This window comes from Phlebotomus papatasi, chromosome 3, assembly GCF_024763615.1.
Source record: "Phlebotomus papatasi isolate M1 chromosome 3, Ppap_2.1, whole genome shotgun sequence".
NCBI lineage: Eukaryota > Metazoa > Arthropoda > Insecta > Diptera > Psychodidae > Phlebotomus > Phlebotomus papatasi.
The window spans coordinates 64385343-64404637 of NC_077224.1; the positions used below are offsets into that span (position 1 = coordinate 64385343).

Genomic DNA, 19295 nt, shown 5'->3' on the forward strand with positions numbered 1-19295 from the left:
CCGAATACTCCAAAAAAGTTCCCCTCAATTTATCAACCCACACAGAGAGATGTCATGGGATTTTCGTGGCGCAAACGTGTATGGGTCTTCTGCCCCTCAAAACCAAAAGGAGACCGTAGAGGATTCTGTGTGGGAGGCAGAAAGACACAATGGCGGATAGGGAGCAAAATTTGGTATTTGGCGCCTCAACCACAATTCCTAAACCATCGTACAATATCATAATTTTTTCTAAAGAGACCAAATTCCTAAGAGATAACACCAAATTTTGTGAGATTGCATGAACTCTCATGCCATCAATAATGCAAATATAAACTATATATGCTGGAGCTAAAGAGGTCCTCGCGTTCGCCCCAAAACAGTGACTCAGCATAGTGACTCCTTGTGGCAGCACCATGAGATAATGTTGAATTTGTGAATGAATTCTAAGAGGATCTTTGGCCGGAAAGAACGTTGGCGTGCATACTGGATGGCCTCCGACACGAAAAACCACCCACACAAGAATCTCAAAGATATTCTCTTAAATGGAAAATGGAGCAAGTAAATACCATAAATATTTACTCATGAATATTTTATCATAAATCACTGTTGAGAATGAAATCAAACACATCTATATGCATTCCCGCATTTTTAGAGGGATTTAAGAGCCTTATTCCATTTGTTTTTCGTCCAAAATGTGAAGCACGCAAAAAAGGCAAAAATATATTTCAGAAACAATTAATGTTAAACGGTTTGTTAAGGACTTGGAAACCAAAAAATACCTCTGAAAATTTTTCTTTTATCCGCAATATTACATTGTTGTATCATTTGAGCTTTACGATATTTTCTTTGAGGGGAAAGCTCAAAGACATATTGATTCAGAAACTTCAAGAATGCTTGATGGAGATAAGTTTGGAAGTAATCTGAAACTCTCTACTCGTAGAAATTCTTACGACTTCCTTGAAACAAGATATAACAGTTCTATTGCAATACAGCTTAAGGTTGAGATTTTTGTTTGAGTTCTGAAGGTTTAGCATGGAGTTTTTGTTGATCAAGAATTTATTTTATTAGAAGATTCGATTTTCTATTCTATAACTCCTTATAAGTTCTAAAAAGAGTAACTTGACTGAGGAACTTATTTAATAATTGGGGATTTGGTCTCTTTTTCTATATTCGAATATTTAACTACATTGAAACGTTCCTTAAAAAATACACCAAAAAAATACGATTAAGAGAAACTTTGGTAAAAATGGAGCATTTTGGTGTAATAAAGGTAATAAAAACGGTGGTACTTATGAGAAGTTATGAAAGTAAATAGGTTAAAGTAAAATTGCCATAGCGGGAGGTGGGGCTACTTTAAACTGACGAGCAACATTGTTATACGATTTTTTTTTTCATATTTCTAAAGGAAACTGCGTTTTAGCATGATGTTATTTGGATAAACAAAAGAACTGTGTATTTAAATAAAATAATTGTAAGGCCTAGCATTTAGAAATAGGTAAAAAAATTGTATAACAATATAACCCTACAGCTCAAAGTGGTCCCACCTCCCCCTACAACTGATTAGATTAGCTTGGCAATCTTGTTCTCTCTTTTAGACTAGCCCAGCCCGAATGAAATGTAAAATATATGTATTGTAAAGTCGAAGCATAATCAGAGAAGTAGCATTTCCACCGTTTGATCCTGGAGGTTGGAATCATATCTGAGACGGCGGTCGACGCATCAAGGGGCGGGGGCTAGCAAAATCAAGAACGGGATGAAAATAGAAAAATTAAAAAATAATATTTTTAATTAAAATGCTCAATTTTGGTGAAGAGCATTTTGCTATTCATGGAATCAAGCAGGCGAAGATTACACTGTATAGTCGATAACACAAATCCTTAAAACCGTAATATTGCAAAAAAAAAACTTTTTGATTGTGGGCTTCCAGAAATTTGAAGAAAAGCTGAGATATCCATAAGTCTAAAAAAAACGAGTAGCACTCTAGAGATGAAAAAATCTAATCTAGATTTCGTTTTAACGTGGTTTTAACAATTATTATATAAGACGACAATCCCACATCTCAAATGGTTTATGCGTTTATTAATAGTAAAGAGAACCGACGTATAATCAATTTTTGAACGATAATCCGGTGTTCGTCGGGTGAGAGCGAACCAGCCCAGAATAAAAGTCTTTTCTTCCAACTGTATGCGTTTATTGTATCATCAGAATAATTGATAAATTATAATTTATCAATGCCGAGCAAATTCTTATCAATAGTGTATAAATCCTTTCTCTTACTTAGGAATAATTTGAAGTTCCTTACCAAATCATAATTTATGCTATTTTAATTGTCAATTGTTTACTAAAACAGTAGAGCATAAAACCTTTTAAATTTTGCTAAATACATCAGTCGTATCATCCATAAAAGGATCCAGATATTTTGTCATAAAAAGACAATTTTTTATATGAAAATAATAATTCATATGAGCAACACACACACACCCATCGTGAGCCATATATACGAGCAGAATATTGCATTAGAAAATTGGAGTTTTTTTAAAATTGGATTTTCGTACTATCCGGAAATTAAAATTTTATATGGAAGATGGTAAATTTTACCATCATAGTTTTCTCAGTGTAGTAAGATTTAAACAGTAGGATTTAAATAGGAAGTGATTTAACCGTATTGTACCATTTTGCTCTAGGGATTAGTTATGAGCAGAGGTCGCCAAAATCCCGAAAGTCGAAATCCCGAAAGCCAAAATCCCGAAATCCAAAATACCGAAATCCAATATCCCGAAAGCCAAGATCCCGAATGTTGAACATCTTGAACATCTTGAGACGGAGAAGACTGCGGTGGACGTTAATTGATTTAAACTCACTATATTTCAAATTTACTTATCCTACCTATAGGTTTTTCAGTGCAATATTCCGAATCTTTGATTATTATTATAGTGTTTATTAATTATTCTATTGTGCATCAACCCTATGGCCATATTACACACCATGTTGCAATTTTTCATACTTTTCACATTGCCTCTTTTCTTTACTGTACATTGCTTGAAATTACTATTGCTTGATCGTTTTAGTTCTCATAGGCCAGGAAAACTGTTTTCTCAATTCTCACCAGATATGGTTTAGTCAAGGATTGAAATGGCTACCTCTATCTTACAAAGTCAATCTTTGTCTATTGTGCAACTGAGACTAATATTTTATTGAATATTAATGTGAAATGCAGACCAAGATGGGTATTCCAAGGTATCATTTAACACATATGTTGATGCTCTTTGTATCTTTTAATTATTAAACCTTATAAAACATACACTAAAAACATAAAATTTAAATCCGATATTTTATTAGGTTTAATTCGCAATCCCTATTTTTTTTCTTTAAATACGTAATAGTAAAGTATTAAACCGGCTCGGACTGGATAATATTTGAATTAAATCGTAATGATAAATATTTCTAAAATCTTCATACATGTTGCTTTCCCTAACTGTGTTATCACACTTGCACATTAAAATTGTAATATAATTCACATTAATTGTCGCTGGTGAGAGTCCAAATGTGTAATTTGTGTGTTTGAAACATTTTATATTCAAAATTTCATGTATTTGTTGATAAAAAGGTAGACTTGGCCCGCAAAATTTGATATAAATTGATTTATAGCATTAATGCGAAAAATTAATGCAATTTTCTCTTTAATTTTTTAATGTGAAAAATATTTATGCTTTAGGTAAATTTAAACTTATTTTTGCAGACCAAGTCCACTTCTTTATCAATAAATAAAAAAACACCAAATATTAAGTGACTCAAAGCACAAATAACATATTTGGACGCTCACAAACGACAATTAATGTGAATTACATTAAAATATTAATGTACAAGTGTGATAACTCCGTAAGACTTTCTACGTACAGAACATCCTAATCTGGCCCTGTGATAATGGATTTAGGTGTAATAAGTCACTTTATTCCCTTTCATCTTTTATCCCCTGTTTAGTAAATTCTTAAGGAAGATGTTTTTGGAAAATCTATCATAGATGGTATCATAACCCTTTCATTGTGCAAGTCCAATGACTGGGATATCCTGTCCATATATTCAATCCCTTAAGGGACAGTTGAGATATTTCACTTCATCTGGCCGTATTGACAAAAGTCGGTTTGAGCAACACAATTTTCCTAATCATGTTCTTATTTTGTCGACGTCATCCGTTGATTATTGATCGCTGTTGTACAGTCCGTCAACCAATCCCAGTTGAATCTAAAATTTTTGCACTCACACATACCCTTACAGGGAATCTTTCCCCTCCATACTGTTGAACTCTTGATGTTACTTAATAGAATTTCCTCACTCTGGCATCTGGTGTTTCCTCTACGTGCACTCTCTTATCTCATGGTATCCCTCCAGCATGTGCTCATGTGTTGGAGCTTTCATCCCCACCAATTTTGCCGGAAAATTCGGAGGGAGAATTTCATTGAGAACGTGTGGGCGATAGACAAGCGGTATAGAGGTGCGGTGCGCGGGAAAATCTATAAAAGCACGTTCAACGCACAACCAAGAGACACTCCGTGAGAATTTTGCCTGGAACACATTCCCAGTGCAATCCCGTTCTCTAAATAAGTTTTTTTTTGGTTCACAGCAGCATTCATTGAGTGAAAAATCAACCCTACCCCCGTAGAGAGTGATAATACCTAAAAGACAACGGAACTTGTGCTGTGTCTAAGATATTGATTTAATTGAGTGTTACTGGAGTGCATGACGTTAAAGTAGAAGAGAATATTGCCAAAAAAAAAACGGACTCATTAACAGCCTATAACATTGTAACGGTCTTACATAGTGATTTTACATTTGGATTATATACTGGAGGTGCCTCTATCAACAGATCTAACCAAAGGTAAGATACCTAAATGGTGTCACAGTGGTTAGATAAGCGGTTTTGAGGTCGATGTATTTTAGTTTAAGGGTGGGAGATGTGTTTTCTGATTTCGACATTTCGTGAAATCAGAACCTATAGAGCTGTACGCAAGAAAACCTGTTGAAAATAGGTCATATTGGATTTTATGACCTAAATTCCATTTATAGATTTCCAGTGAAAATTCTCACAAGCTATTATTATATACTGATTGTGCAATTGCCAGTTATTTCCGAAATTATTTTATTTTGAAGGGTATAGCGTGACAGCTTAAAAAGGGATTTAGCTGCATGTACCAAGGACTAATTGTGAAATTTTTCACTCTTTTTTCCTTTTTTTTTTTGTTTCAATATGAATCTTGGAAAATTGGCAGATATCGATTCATAGGAGCCTAACAATGAATCGAATCACAGTTGGATTTAGTGTACTGGCGATGCTCCTCCTAACTGAGGCATACCCAATTTTTGGTACAAAGCGCTACCATCGCGCCAGTAGTATCCCATTGCAATTGAGTCCTATACCTATTTATACAGCTGTGCCACAGTACTATGACTACAGTCCCTATGAAGCCCAGTACCAAGCATATGGGCTACCGATTTACCATGGAGAATACAAACCAACACAGTACTACTATGCCCAAGGTCCGAGTTATAGCTACTATGATGACCGTGGAGAAGAATCTGGGAATCCCATGGACCATCTCCATGAGGAGATGCTCCAGGAAGAAGAGAGAGATCGCTTTCATGAGAATAGTTTGCCTATTGGCCAGGAGACTTGGTATGCCGAACCAGCTGCCAGACAAGACTCCCTCGCAAATGCCAATGCTGCCTTTCTCAGGAATCTCATAGCCTACAATCAGCAATTGAACGCAGCATCACCAGATCAGAATGACGAGGGGGAATTTGAGGAGTACAGTGACTTTAGCGATGCTGGTGGGTACTTTGACTCACCACAAATGGACACTTACAACTATAATCCCTATGAAGGAAATCAGAGACTCAATGGCAATATGCGAGAGGATGATGATGACGATGTGCAAGAATTGAAGCATCTGGCATATGAGAAGGAACATCAGAATCCTCATGCTTCTATCCACAAAACCCTGCCGAGTTTACCCAAACACCAACCAGTTGCCCAAGATTCCTGGCACCAGGGTAATGAAGCATCTTTCCATCAATACGACTCAGATCCCGAATATGAGGATGAGTGGATAAATTGGGACAGCAAGAGGAGTGTATTGCCAGTGAAGGAGGTGGGACCTATTGTGGCGTTTAGTGATCGAAAACCATTAAATCTAGTGACTAAACATAAGCAAGAAGTAGTCACAGTGGCCCCAGCTGTGACGCCCAAAGAGGTCAAAGGAAGTGGACAGAAGGAAGTAGTTCTTCCACGACCAGCAACACCAGTTCATCAGCCTTTCACGGCATCTGCTATGAAATTTCTGAAGCAGCAGAGTGATGCTGCACCCAAGGAGGAGCCCAAGGATGCCCAGAAGAGAACTCCAGGCAAGGGAAAACAGTCAGTCTATGACACCATCAAGCATCTCATAGCCATGGAACACAGTCTAGAAGAGGTAAGAATATCTTTCAATAAAAAAAGACCCTTGTAGAACGCAATTGAACCCGTCTCGAGAACTAAAGATTTTTGGGAAAAGGGAGGAGGAGCTTCCCTTCTCCCCGGGAAAATTTCATGATGCGTGGAATTTGCAGATAGAGAGGGGAGAGTTGGTAGAAGAAGTGTGGGCTGAATCCCATCTAACCATCTCACTTTCGTTTCATTCACAAAATTGTGAAAGCTCCTCGCCACCCCCTAGGAGAGCCCATTATTTTAGGCCCAAGGAGGCGCCGCTGTACTGGCTCAATTTGACTTGTGGTGGCGTCATTGGATTTATTTTTGCCACCACCCCAACCGCCTCAAGCACCCCATTCAACAGCAAATGGGCTGGGGTTCTATTTTTAGTCAGAATATCTGTGTGAATGGAAGCAGACCTCTTATAATTTCACCACTTTTTCGCTCTCCCAACTATCTAAGCAAACCACGATTTTTCGAATCCCTTGCACGTTAGCCCAAAATTTTTGTTGAATCCCTGACTTTAAAGGCCTATAATCAGGTTAACGTAAATTGAATTTTCTCTTTTTCTTCTCTCTTTCTTTGAAATAACCCTTACCTTACCTCCTTTGGACTTGCTGATTAGAATGCTCAGAAAGAGCAGCAACAGTTGAATCGGTTGAAAAAGCGATTTGTCACAAATGAGGAGAGCCTGGCGCAACAGTTGGATGGCCTGAAGAGAATGGCAGTGTAAGAAAATCAACCACCCTTCAACAACAAAATAATAATAATACCTATTAACTACCCTCAACCCTGAGTTCCGGTAACACAACAACCACCTTCAATAGAGGTAAAACAGCCACATATTTCCATTTTTCCAAAAAAACAACTATACCATTAACCTGAAGTTAGCTGACAAGGTAGGACCTATAAATAAAGGAATCTAATTTCCCCAAACCACCCCCTCTAGACTATCTAAACAACACTTTGTTCAACATAGAGAAGATCTTTTGACTTAAGACTGATTATTTTTAAAAAGAAAAAAAACTGATGGAAGATTTAAGAAAACGAATTATTGAAAATAAAAACAACTAATAAAAAAAAAGAATTCTATGAATGTTGAAGTGCGAAAATAGCTAAATTTTTCAAGTCTTTTGTGCGAAAACAATTATGCCAGTCTCTCAAAACTTGTCGAATTCGGTTAAACTCTGTCCATTGCCCTCCCTAAAAACGAATGGAGTCCTCTTTTTCTACGTACACTTATATAACACGAGCTTTAAAGATAATAATCTAACAAGAATAAAATCTAATGTTAGGAGTGAATTGCATTTTGATTTCAGAAAGCATTTCCATCATTGCAAAATAGCAGATGGTTGACTTGAAGATGTGATTACCATGGTGGCCAGTGCTTCCATGGAATTGCACATTCTTATATTTTCTTAGGATTTGACAAAGACATGGTTATATGATGTGAGGTTATCTAACTAAACAAAATATAGTAAATATTTTTAGGAATATAAATTATAAGGAAAATTATGAAAGACCCTTCCAAAGGCAGCTAGAGTTTCCTTGAATAAAATTAAATAAAAAAATAATAAATACTTATGAAGGACTATTGATATAATGATAAATTTAAAAACAAAAACATTTGTATATAGAACAAGAGAAAATGTGCATTGATATACCAGAAAAAAAATATAAACTTGCTTTAATTATAAAAGAAATTACAGCATAACCATTAAGTCCAGTAATAAAAGCATAAATAATAAAATATGCATTTTCGTCTAAAATAACAGATTCTTTGAAATAAATCGCGTAATATATTTCAAGTGTCTAGCATTGCAAATGTTTTATTTTTTTTTTCCTTTCTCAATGGCATTTATGGACAATTTTATTTTTCACCATGTGGCTTTGAGGTCACATGTTTATCCTAATTATGCGGCATTATTCCTGTTGAACTAAACAAAGATATTGAAACATCAACTAAAAGAGAAAAAAGGACTGTGTACATTGATAATAGCAACTAGTCTTGTAAAATATTCTATTCTCAAGCACACTTCACCGTATCAATAACCAAATCTCTCACTAATTGAATAATAATTTTTGTTTGATCCAAAAATTAAGAAGATCTTCGTAAAGTCATAAGGTTAAGGCAATGTTTACAATTAAAAAGTTCAAATTTATAATATATTTAAGTTCTAATATGGTCTTTGATTGGATAAACCCTAAAGCGGTCTTCAGACTAGAGGTTTAGCTCAGTTCTCGAAGGTATCAAAATCCTAAATACAAAGCAATTTTATTGCTTTTTGAGAACCTAATAGGTCAGTTATCTTTAATAATCCAATCCCAAATTAAAGTTTTCCAAAAAAATTATGATTGATAAGAAATCAGAGTAATTATGTCATATGGCTAAGCCTTAGGTCAGAAGCCCGTATAAGAAATTAAAGCTATAGACGGTCAGAAACGCGATAGAACTGAAATATTTTATTCTTTTATTGGATTAAACATTAATTTACTTCTAAAAATTAAACTACAGGAATACCCAATAGAAGATCAGAAAAAATCTCCTTATCCAGGAAAAAGTACCCAGTTTTTAAAATATATTTCTTGAAAAACATAGGAAAAGTGTTCTCGTTATGAAGTTTGGGATCATACGAAGCATCGGCCCTTTCCCTTACTCTGAGATAAAAATTTTGATTTTCTATGCAGACACTTCCGGTAATCGCCAGTGGAAATTTATTTCACCTCAAGAAGAAAAACAAATTTTCTGTCTTGCCCAGAGCTTTCGGTCCGGATGTGGACCTTCTTCAGTGATCGACTAGACTATGTTTTTTGATTTCCTGAAGTTCGTTATTTTTCAGGAAATCAAAAACATAGTCTAGTCGACCACTGAATAAGGTCCACATCCGGATTGAAAGCTCTGGGCAAGACAGAAAATTTGTTTTTCTTCTTGAGGTGAAATAAATTTCTACTGGCGATTACCGGAAGTGTCCCCATAGAATATCCATCACGCCAGCTCATTATCCAACAATAAATGACCTCAGAGTAATACTACGGAGAGGACGTTTGAATAAAACAAGCTGTGCTAGTTCTCTTTTAAAATATTTTTTCTCAAATTGAATAAAACACACTTTTATAACGAATGCAATCACTTCACGCTTTTTTTATTGACAGCTCGTTATCAAATTGATGTCCATTTGGGGCCCAGCAAAAATTCGAAAAAGATATTCTCTTCCTTTTGTGGAAAAAAAATTTATCGCGGTCCCCGGTGGATGGACTGGACATCTAAAAAGAAAGTTCATGGTATACTCACTAAATGAAGCCTTCAGATTCCAGATTTACACTGGTCATGGAAATTTTTTTTTCACTCCCTAGCACTGTACATTATCACTAAACAGTATTCACCCCAGTTCTTGGCCAAAAAGGTCATCCTGGCCTTAAGAACTGTTAACCAAATTTTATTTGCATTCTGGAAAGCAAATAAAAACACATACATTAAGGAAACTTGATTACAGTGCCCGCTTTTATTCGGATAATTGGGAGACAATTATCAATTATCACATTTCTAAAAAACATCCTTTTGAAAAAATTTGTACCAAATTTGCTTGTCTGCTTTTTTTCACAAAAAGTTTTTTTGAAAACTTTTTTTTCACAGTAGGGAGAACGTTTTTAATTGGCTCATACTTTTATTGCTCAATCATCAAGGAGTCAGTAATAAACAATTTTCAGTTCTAAAAAAAAATCTTTAAAAAATCAAAAATTTTCTTTTTTAATGGGCCATTAAAAAATTGCTTATTAGCAAAAAATTCTTAAGAACTGGCCAAGAAGACATAAAACGTGTTAAGATGTTTACAAGCTTTTCCCATCAGAAACAAAATTTTCAACTTACTTTTAAATGGTTAATAAATGATAGTTAGATGATTTTATAATTTTCAAAATGGCTGTGCTAATGAATAGTTGAAAGTTTTTTAAAAGCTATATTAAAAAAAAACTATTTATTTTCCAATGTTAAAATAAACTTTAAATGATTTATTAAAAAAATATAAAAAAAAATTAATATTTTGTGTAATCACATAATTTTCTGAGAATACAAAAATCCGTATTATTGGTATAAAACCAATTGACTGACCAATCATTGTAATATTTTTACTTTGCTTCCACACAGAAAAAAATATTTCTGTGTGTATAATGCCCAACGCACAATAACATTTGTTTTATAAACATGTTTTTGGAACTACCTATAAGAGTGAACGAGATGACTAGATTTAGATCTCACTCACTCTCACTAAAATTTCAAAACATGTTTACCAACAAAAGTTATTGTGCGTTGGGCATAACCCACAAACAAGTTCGTAAAATTTTGTACTTTTCATATACATTGTTCGTAACTTGATCATTTGACGAGCATTTTTTGTATTTTTACAAACATTTGTTTGTAAATGTTCGTAAACATACAAAAAATGTTCGTAAAATTGTGTTCGTAAATTTTTGTTTGTCTGACAAAAATTTACGAACAAATGACAAAATGTTACGAACATTCTTTGTATTTTTTACGAATCTTTTACGAACTTGTTTGTGGATTACATGATTTACGAGCATTTCGTAAGTCTCTAATAGGAATTCACAAACATTTACAAACAATTTTACAAAATATTTTTTCCTGAGAATATTTATGGTCTCTACAGAATAGAGAAATTTATGTCCATATGGAAGAGTTTTTTCTACACAAGCATAGGGAATTTCCTTCAATTTGGACATAAATTTCTCTAGTGTGTAGACTCCATTGGTTATAGCTGCCGTCAACCTATCATTCTCGTTTTCTTAAGGAATTGCTATACGCTCTGAATCCTAAATCACAGATAGGATGTATTTTTGATTTCAAGTGAAAGATTACAAAAAAATAGACTCTAAAAAACTTACGATTTTCTTTTCAAAAGTAACTTAATAATAAATGATTTAATGATCCCATATACGGTGATTTGTGTTTGGGAATTGCGATTAAATTTTCTTTACAGCACTACTTTTGGCTTTGATAATATTTTAGGGCAAAAGAAAAAAGAAACTATTAGATAATATTCGCTTAATAAGCATACAATATGACAATGTTGAGTCAATAGAACAACCAATTACAAAGAATATTGAAGTATAGTAAGTGTTGTAATAATTGCCTGGGCTTGTATTAGCTATCAACTAATGTGAGGAAGTATAATTATAATATTTGCGGCTATATTAGTGACATACAATAACTACAAAAGTACACATTTTTTTGACTAAATATATACCACTAAAAAGTATATGGAAAAATATTCAGAATAATTGAATTGTTACACAATTAGAGATTTTGGTAGAAAATAACTTATGCATACCAAAGACAAGATTTATTTTTACTGACATCATAATTTAAATTGCTCAAGGTCTCAATAACCCTTTCTTTTTATTCTACGGAGGATAACTTAAGATGTCAAATTGTCCTTCAGCACTTGGGTATTATATTATGTTGACGCATAAATCAAAACTATAATATCGTTATATTGTGGCAGTTTTTGCAGTGAAAGTAGGACTTATTTTCGCCCCTATAAATGCAACAAGTGATTTATGGTGAGAAATATTTTTTCTTTTAGTATCACTGATTCTTGTCTTTGTATGAGACCATGGCCAATTAATTGCCTACGCCAAGAGTCTCCTTTTGGGCTTGAAAAATACGCATATCTCGCCAGAGGTTCAGTATGTACGTGGGTTGGAAAATTCCAAAAGGTGATTGAATTTTCTTTCAGTGCACGCGCATTACACCAAACTCCTTTTTACCACTAGAAAAAAAAGGAGGAATCAACCCGAGTTCATCGGGGAGTATATGTATGTTGCTAAAGAAAATGCCTATAAATGAAAATTCCCTCCACACTTTCTGAACCTAATGGTGGGAATTCTCTAAAGGTTTTGAGGTGGAAAAGAAATGAACTTTTTAGGGACAAAAGACGTCAATACTGCTTAACAAGTTTATTCCTATTTAAGAAAATTTTGGGCGCAATTATTTTTAATTAAACGCCCACATTACACTAAATTCCATTCTTGAAATACAACACCACCAGGTTTTAATATTAAATATTTAGGGCTGTCTACGAATTCGACCTCTGTGGGTACCTTAGGCTAGGCACTAGTTGTGTACCTTCTCCCTTTTTTTGGTTCGAATTATATATTTTGATGTAGAAGACACCACCCTGAAAATAAATCATTGGAGCAGTATTGAATGTCCTTTGTGGAGTGTCTGAGTATATTTCTGAATATATTTAACGTACCTTTATAAAAGAGAGAGAAAGAGATAAACTAAACAAACGAATATTTCTATAAAAAAAATTTTCATCAGTTTGATAGATGCTACCTAATATTATTTTCTTCCAATATAGATGTAGGTATTAGGGATATTTTTTGTATATGAGAAAACAACACATATTTATAGATATTTGATACTGAAAGATTGGTTTTCCTCTTGAGCTTTTCTTTCTTAACCCCTCGTTACATGGCCTCAACAACAACAAAAATTATTACCATCCTTTGTGGCACACTCAGCGAAATTTGAGTAAGGTTACAATTTGATGGGAGATTTTGGGAAGATTTATTAGATCAATTGGAAATTTAATTTTTTGAAACACCAATATTATCAATTAAATTTTAAATATAGGTGTTTTTCTTGTTATTTTTTGTCGTGTTATTCTATTATGCTTCATACTAATTTATGAATCTTTATTCCAAATCTATATTACTGTCCAAATTATTTTTTTGGTAAAAGAAAGTTTTGACGTTTTCGCTCAAACAAGAATTGAACCGAAGGCCTCTGCTTCGAAAAGCCAGAACCTGGCCTAATCGGATATTGAGATACCTTTAACAGAGATCAAAAAGCCACGTAACAGAGGTTGAAATGTTTCACTAATAAAAATAAGATGATGAAATTACAAATGAGAGCCTATTCCAGTGTCACTTAACCCTTTAATGACGATTGGGACACGAGTGTCCCAAAAATAAAAATTAATTTTTCGGGTTATTTAGAGGACATAATACTCTCGTTCAGTAATATTTATTTTAATGAAACTTCAATTAAAACGTTCTGCAATCCTGAAATACAGTAGACGGCAGTTAAATTCGAAAAAAGTTTGTTGATATTTTTCAAGTTCGAATATGACTATCAAATGAAGCAAATATACTCAAATTTGTCATGATTTGTCTTACCTTTAATGTGATTTTGCATTATTAAGAGGTTTTCATGAAATTTATAATAGCAATGAGCATAAACTCAATATGAGTATGCAGATGAACAAAAAATCGTTGCATTTCAAACAATTTTCTGCCCGAATTTCCGCGAATTTCTCTCTAATTCAGTTGACATTTCGGTCCCAAATGCTCGAATTTGGGAAAGTCTACTGTACCACAAAACTACACAAAAGTTGACTTTTTGCAGCAAACGTTTACACACTGTTGTTGAAATTGTTGATGATTGAAGTGTCAAAAATACCGAAAATCGAAATTACAAAACAATCAGCGCTAAAGCGACTAGTACGAGAAAACTTGCACTTTAGTCTTCCAGTAGATTTTCGACTATGTTTGGCTTGGCTTTGGAGTAGTTTCGTCTCTTCTAAAGGTTATTACTGAACAGAACCAATAATTTTCTATAGTCAAAAAATATTTTTGTTTTTGGGACACCGGTGTCTCACTCGTCATTGAAAGGTAATAGGCTTTTATTTGAGTTTTTAACTAATTTTTGATAGTTCTGAGTTTTAGAATCAAATATTTTCACACAGTTTACTCCTATTTTGAAAGAAAATTTTTTGCCATGTTCTTTTTTTCTATTTCAACCAATTGGAGTAAAATTAAACAAATTTTAATTTACAAAAAATATATTTTTTGTAAATTTAATTAAATTCAATTTTTAACTACAATTTTTTGATTAAATATTTAAACAAATATTACTACAAATCAGCTTATAGAGATAATTGATGTAAGTGTGATAGAAATATCTCTACGAGGTCTACACTTTTCGATAAATTTTACATTAAATTTTTTATAAATTATTTATCAAATAAATTTATTCTTTGATAAAATTATTTTAAACATAATTTTTAGGTACTAATAATTTTTTTTAAACAAAACTTATTTTTATGTATTAATATAACGAAAATGGAATTTTTACTTGAATATCTTTATCGAATTTCGACTGTACTAAAAAAGTAGCAAAAGTTTTCGTACTGTACTGAATTTTAATAGAAGGATTTCTTCTCTTACTATAAAAAATTTTTGGTTTTATTTTGGCTTCTCTTTAGATAATTTTTTTATTTGATATTAAAACTAAATTTAGATCAAAAACTAATTTAGTACATGTCTGTGCTAAATGATCTGCAATTGAAAATATTTTATTTATTTTATTTAATTTATTTATTTCGAATACTGCTTTTGAGCTAGAGTTCTTGAAAGAAAAATTTTGACAGATATAGGTGAACAAGGAATTTAATTGTTTGTGTGATAGCGGCTACCGCCGTCTTAACGTTGATAACCAACCTCCAGAGTAAAACGGTGGAAATGTTACAACTTTATTGGCTTTTACTGAATGATTATCACAAATATCCATAGATAATTTAAATACAATTTAATAACCTAAAATTAATTCAAAGTACCCAAAATCTCCCCTGATAACCGCTCAAACCAATATAAATATTGAACATTCCAGTTATGTTTAAAATATGAAATCGGAAAGCAAATGCTTAAATATCTCCAGTTTGTTAAGTGTGCCTAATTATTTACCTGAAAATTGATCAATTGGCTTACAATTGGGGAACCACTAAATGGAACCATTGTTCCTCAATTGTGTTAATTTTTCAATATAAAAAAAAAATCATTTTAAAATTGGAATTTGCGACGTTAGAGCTTTTTGGTTGCATTAAATTTTAAATTGAGGAAGATTGAAAAGTCACATGAGAAGAAGCTGTTTTCTGCACAAACTAAATGTTCAAGATAAGATAGAAAAGAATACAATTTAGGACATTTGATGGTCGGAAGAATAAGGATCATGGAATTATAAGTCAATAATAATGATTATAAATTAATTAAGATTACCAAGAAAAAAAAAGATTTTCTCCTCTATGGTTGACTTTAATATAAATTTGAGGCTTCTGTACATATCCTTTTATATGCTTAAAGTTATTTGTAAATCAATAATTATAGAAATAAAGAAAAAAAAAAGAATGGCAAGAGCGAGCAATTTGATTGAGAGACGGATGGAAAATTGAAAAATTTACCAACAAAAAATATATCAAAATTATGTAAATAAATATCAAAATATATTTTGATAAATTCTGATGAACGACAACATTTTAGGGGAAACTTAGACAGGAGATAAAAATTTTAAAAAAATGTAATATTTACCATCATATAATTTAAAGTCCAAAATATTTTCACAGAGAATTATTTTTGTATATTTTACCTCACGTTCTACTTCATTTTTCCCATAATCCTTCATTATTATAATTTTTCATTTTTAGTCACAGTGAAAAATATACCTATTTTCTCCTCCTTATAGTTGATGAGAGATAAATTTGTGTTTGTTAGTGAGATAAAAATGGTAACACAAAAAATAAAAAAAATATACTGAGGACAATGACTGATGTATAAAACATATATATTGTATTAAATATATTATATAGATAATATATGAAAATGAATCAATAAAATGTATATGTTGAAAATACAATTATCTTTTAAAATTTCTGCAAATTTGATTTCCAGGTACTTTTAAATGAATTCAGAGGACTAAAATGTGTAATCATTGCTAAAATGGTGTTTCTACATTTTCTCCATATCCGCTCTATTCGTACCCTCCATCAACTTAGAAAATATTGAAATGAAGAAGAGTGATGTGTTCAACATAAGTCTGAAAAGTGTTGACTAAATATTGACATAGGCTTTCGATATTTCAATTATCATTGAGGTGGACGATAAAGGTGATTCTCTGAAACAGAAGGTGTCGGAGGTGTGGTAAACATTCATGGGTATGTCACAGATGCCATCAATTTCTACACTCATCCCCAAAACCCATGAACAACAATAGTAAGTGGATTTATTTATATACAGCCCAGTTCAATGGATTCCATATTAAATTTCGATCGATAACCATTTTGTCAAGTTGCATTAAGAATATTGTGAAGTATGTTGAAGATATGGCCATATGAATTATGAATGCATACAATAAAACTGATTGCATAAACTGTACAACATGACATCTCTCAAGGCACTGTTCACGAACTAGTTACTATTGTAAAAATTTATTGAGCAACCCAATAAGCAAAAAATAGAGAATATTTTATTGCTTTTCTTACGTAACTTGCAGGAGGCCTCAATACCCCATGAATGTTAACAGAAGAAGCACTTTGGTAGAAAACACCAATGGCAAAAAAATTAGGTCGAAGCTCAAATGAGGCCATCACCCGGCAAAACTCGAGACAAAAGCGCTACTTACTAGCTTCTGCCTCTGACCTGCAAATACCAAAGTACTCCTGGGGCCAGGAAAAGATGTCAAGCAACTCACTCTGGGGTGGCAATTAATTGAGAAGGTCAATCATAGTCAATTTTGCCTCACAATCTTGATGGATATATTGAATTATGAACAATTTGGGAAAATGCATGCGGAGATTGACCTCTATACCACCCCTAATTCGCCTTTGTCCTCTTAATTATGCTTGTGAGAAAAGCTCTGGAGAATTTTTCTTCAGAAATCAATTGCCTCTCTAAGGAAAAGAAAGGTTCACAACAAAGTATATCTCCTGATAAAACTTTTCTCTATCTAGAAGAGGATTTGTTGACATTTGAGACACTTTTGTTTTTGTATTGAAAATTGTTTTTGACATCTTAATGAGATAGCTGAACTTTTCTAAATTTTGTATAAAGTCACGAATGTATTCATGCGTCTTAATACAAAAGAATAACATACAATCCGGAGATTAAGCAGAAAATTGATTTAATTACTAATCTAATTAATTTTAATTATTATCAAGTTAATTAATATTGATCATAACAATACTATTTTGCTGATATCTACCTTTCACCTTAAAAATACCTTTGAATAAATTATTGTAGTTTCTCAGTAATATGTATAAGGATAAACATTACTTATTTACACTAATTTGTTTAGTTGAATTTCATTTAAGGGTAGGGTCGGAGGAACGTCTGTTCGACAGGGAACCCCTATTGACACTTTTGTTAAAATGTTGAAAATTATTTAATGTATCTAGTAAAATATAAGTAATATAACGATTTTTCTGTAATATACCTTTTACTATAAACAGAGATGTTCAAATTTCATATCCCAAATGGTACAGAGTAGGGTGTCAATAGGTGCTGACACGAGTTCTTAAAGTGTCAATAGACGTTCCTTTCACCCTAAGTGTTCCAAATTTCCGACAGCTTTAAATTAAAACAAGTAAAATAATTAAAATTATGTATTTTATCTTTAAATAGTCAATGAAATTTTACTTTCTTTTAAATATTTATTCGTTTTTGAATGTATAAACACAAAAATCGTTAAAAATATTGGATATAATTTGAAGAGTTTTACAAAAAATATGACAGATCTCTTGTGTTACTAGCAGTCTTGTACCTTGTGGGGAGGCAAATGATTTTCCTTCAAGATTTTTCATTAGGGTAAATGTCCTTATTCAAAACCATTTCCAGACGCTTTAACTTTGACAGAAGATTCAACATATTCACATCGAACAGACTGGGCTTTTTTACATGGTCATTGCTTTTTTACTTCTTCATTGCTTTTTTAGACGTGGAAAAAATATTCAAAAAATTGCGGAATCAAACCAATTTTTGCATCAATTTGATCTTTTTCCGTTCTCTGAGACAATATAAAAGAAAATGATATTTTAGTAAAATTAGTCAAATTTAAATACCTTGAACAAAAAGCAAAAAGCAATTGCCCGGTCAATTGCTTTTTCTTGACAATTCCATATCACATAGTCCGTTAACATTCTCTATTTGAATTCACTGTTCGAAATTTCATCGACCACCATCGAAATCAGCTGATGCCAGGAAAAATCAAAACAAAGGATATTTTACTCATAAAACTCTTGTGAAAAATTTTGAAATACATTTAAAATGAGTCTAGGCTTAGTGAAATTAAAGTTTAGTATAAAATACATGTGAATAATGTGAATTACATTGTTTTGAACAACTAAAAATATTTCCCGCCTTGGACATTTTACTTACACTGGATGGCGCTGTTCTCAGTGAGTTATTTAATCGAAAACAATGAAGGTGTCATATTCACTTCTCCATTGCTTCTTTGAAAATCGATTAAAAGAGCAATGGCCCAGTCTGTTCGATGCTATTAAGTTCATATTTTTACTGGAGAGCATTACATAAACTTGCTCCATGACTCTTCTAAAATGTTACTGTTTAGTGAAAATCCTTTTGATATAATTTGAAAACTTCTTAAATACAAGAAAAATACGCGAGTGTAAAATGCTTCTATTGGAAACAAATTAATCCAAATGGAGACAAGAGAAAGTTTCTAATTGGAGACAAACAGTGTAAGTGAAACCGCGATGGAAGGCTTCCAAAACCTTGTTGAGTTGCTTCTGAGTGCAGGATTTGTTCTTATTCCTGGTCTTTTCTCCACTCCCATCTAAAGCAATAAGAAAATCTCTCCAAAGAAATCATATTTCCAGGGCTTCCTCTTGAAGCATTTGCAGACACTTAAAAAAAACCGTTTTTGTTCACGAAATAGGTAATTATTTCATTTGAAAACTTCACGAACCGTTAACAATAAAAAATAGCACTTAATTTAACTAAAATTAGCCAGAAATATGATATAAATGTTAAACAAAACGAA

The 19295-nt window shown here is 32.6% G+C and overlaps 1 protein-coding gene across 2 annotated transcripts; it reads left to right on the forward strand.

Annotated features, from left to right (window-relative positions):
- Positions 1-4518: 4518 nt before the first annotated feature.
- Positions 4519-15001, forward strand: LOC129805174 (uncharacterized). 2 transcript variants are annotated; one of them, XM_055852931.1, is made up of 3 exons: positions 4519-4855; positions 5247-6446; positions 7068-15001. In XM_055852931.1, exons 2-3 carry the CDS (start codon positions 5271-5273, stop codon positions 7173-7175), a joined length of 1284 nt encoding a protein of 427 aa, XP_055708906.1. In that variant the 5' UTR covers positions 4519-4855; positions 5247-5270; the 3' UTR covers positions 7176-15001. The 2 variants fall into 2 exon arrangements, with proteins under 2 accessions (XP_055708906.1, XP_055708907.1); XM_055852932.1 differs by having other exon boundaries at positions 4520-4855; positions 7077-15001.
- The last annotated feature ends 4294 nt before the right edge of the window (positions 15002-19295 follow it).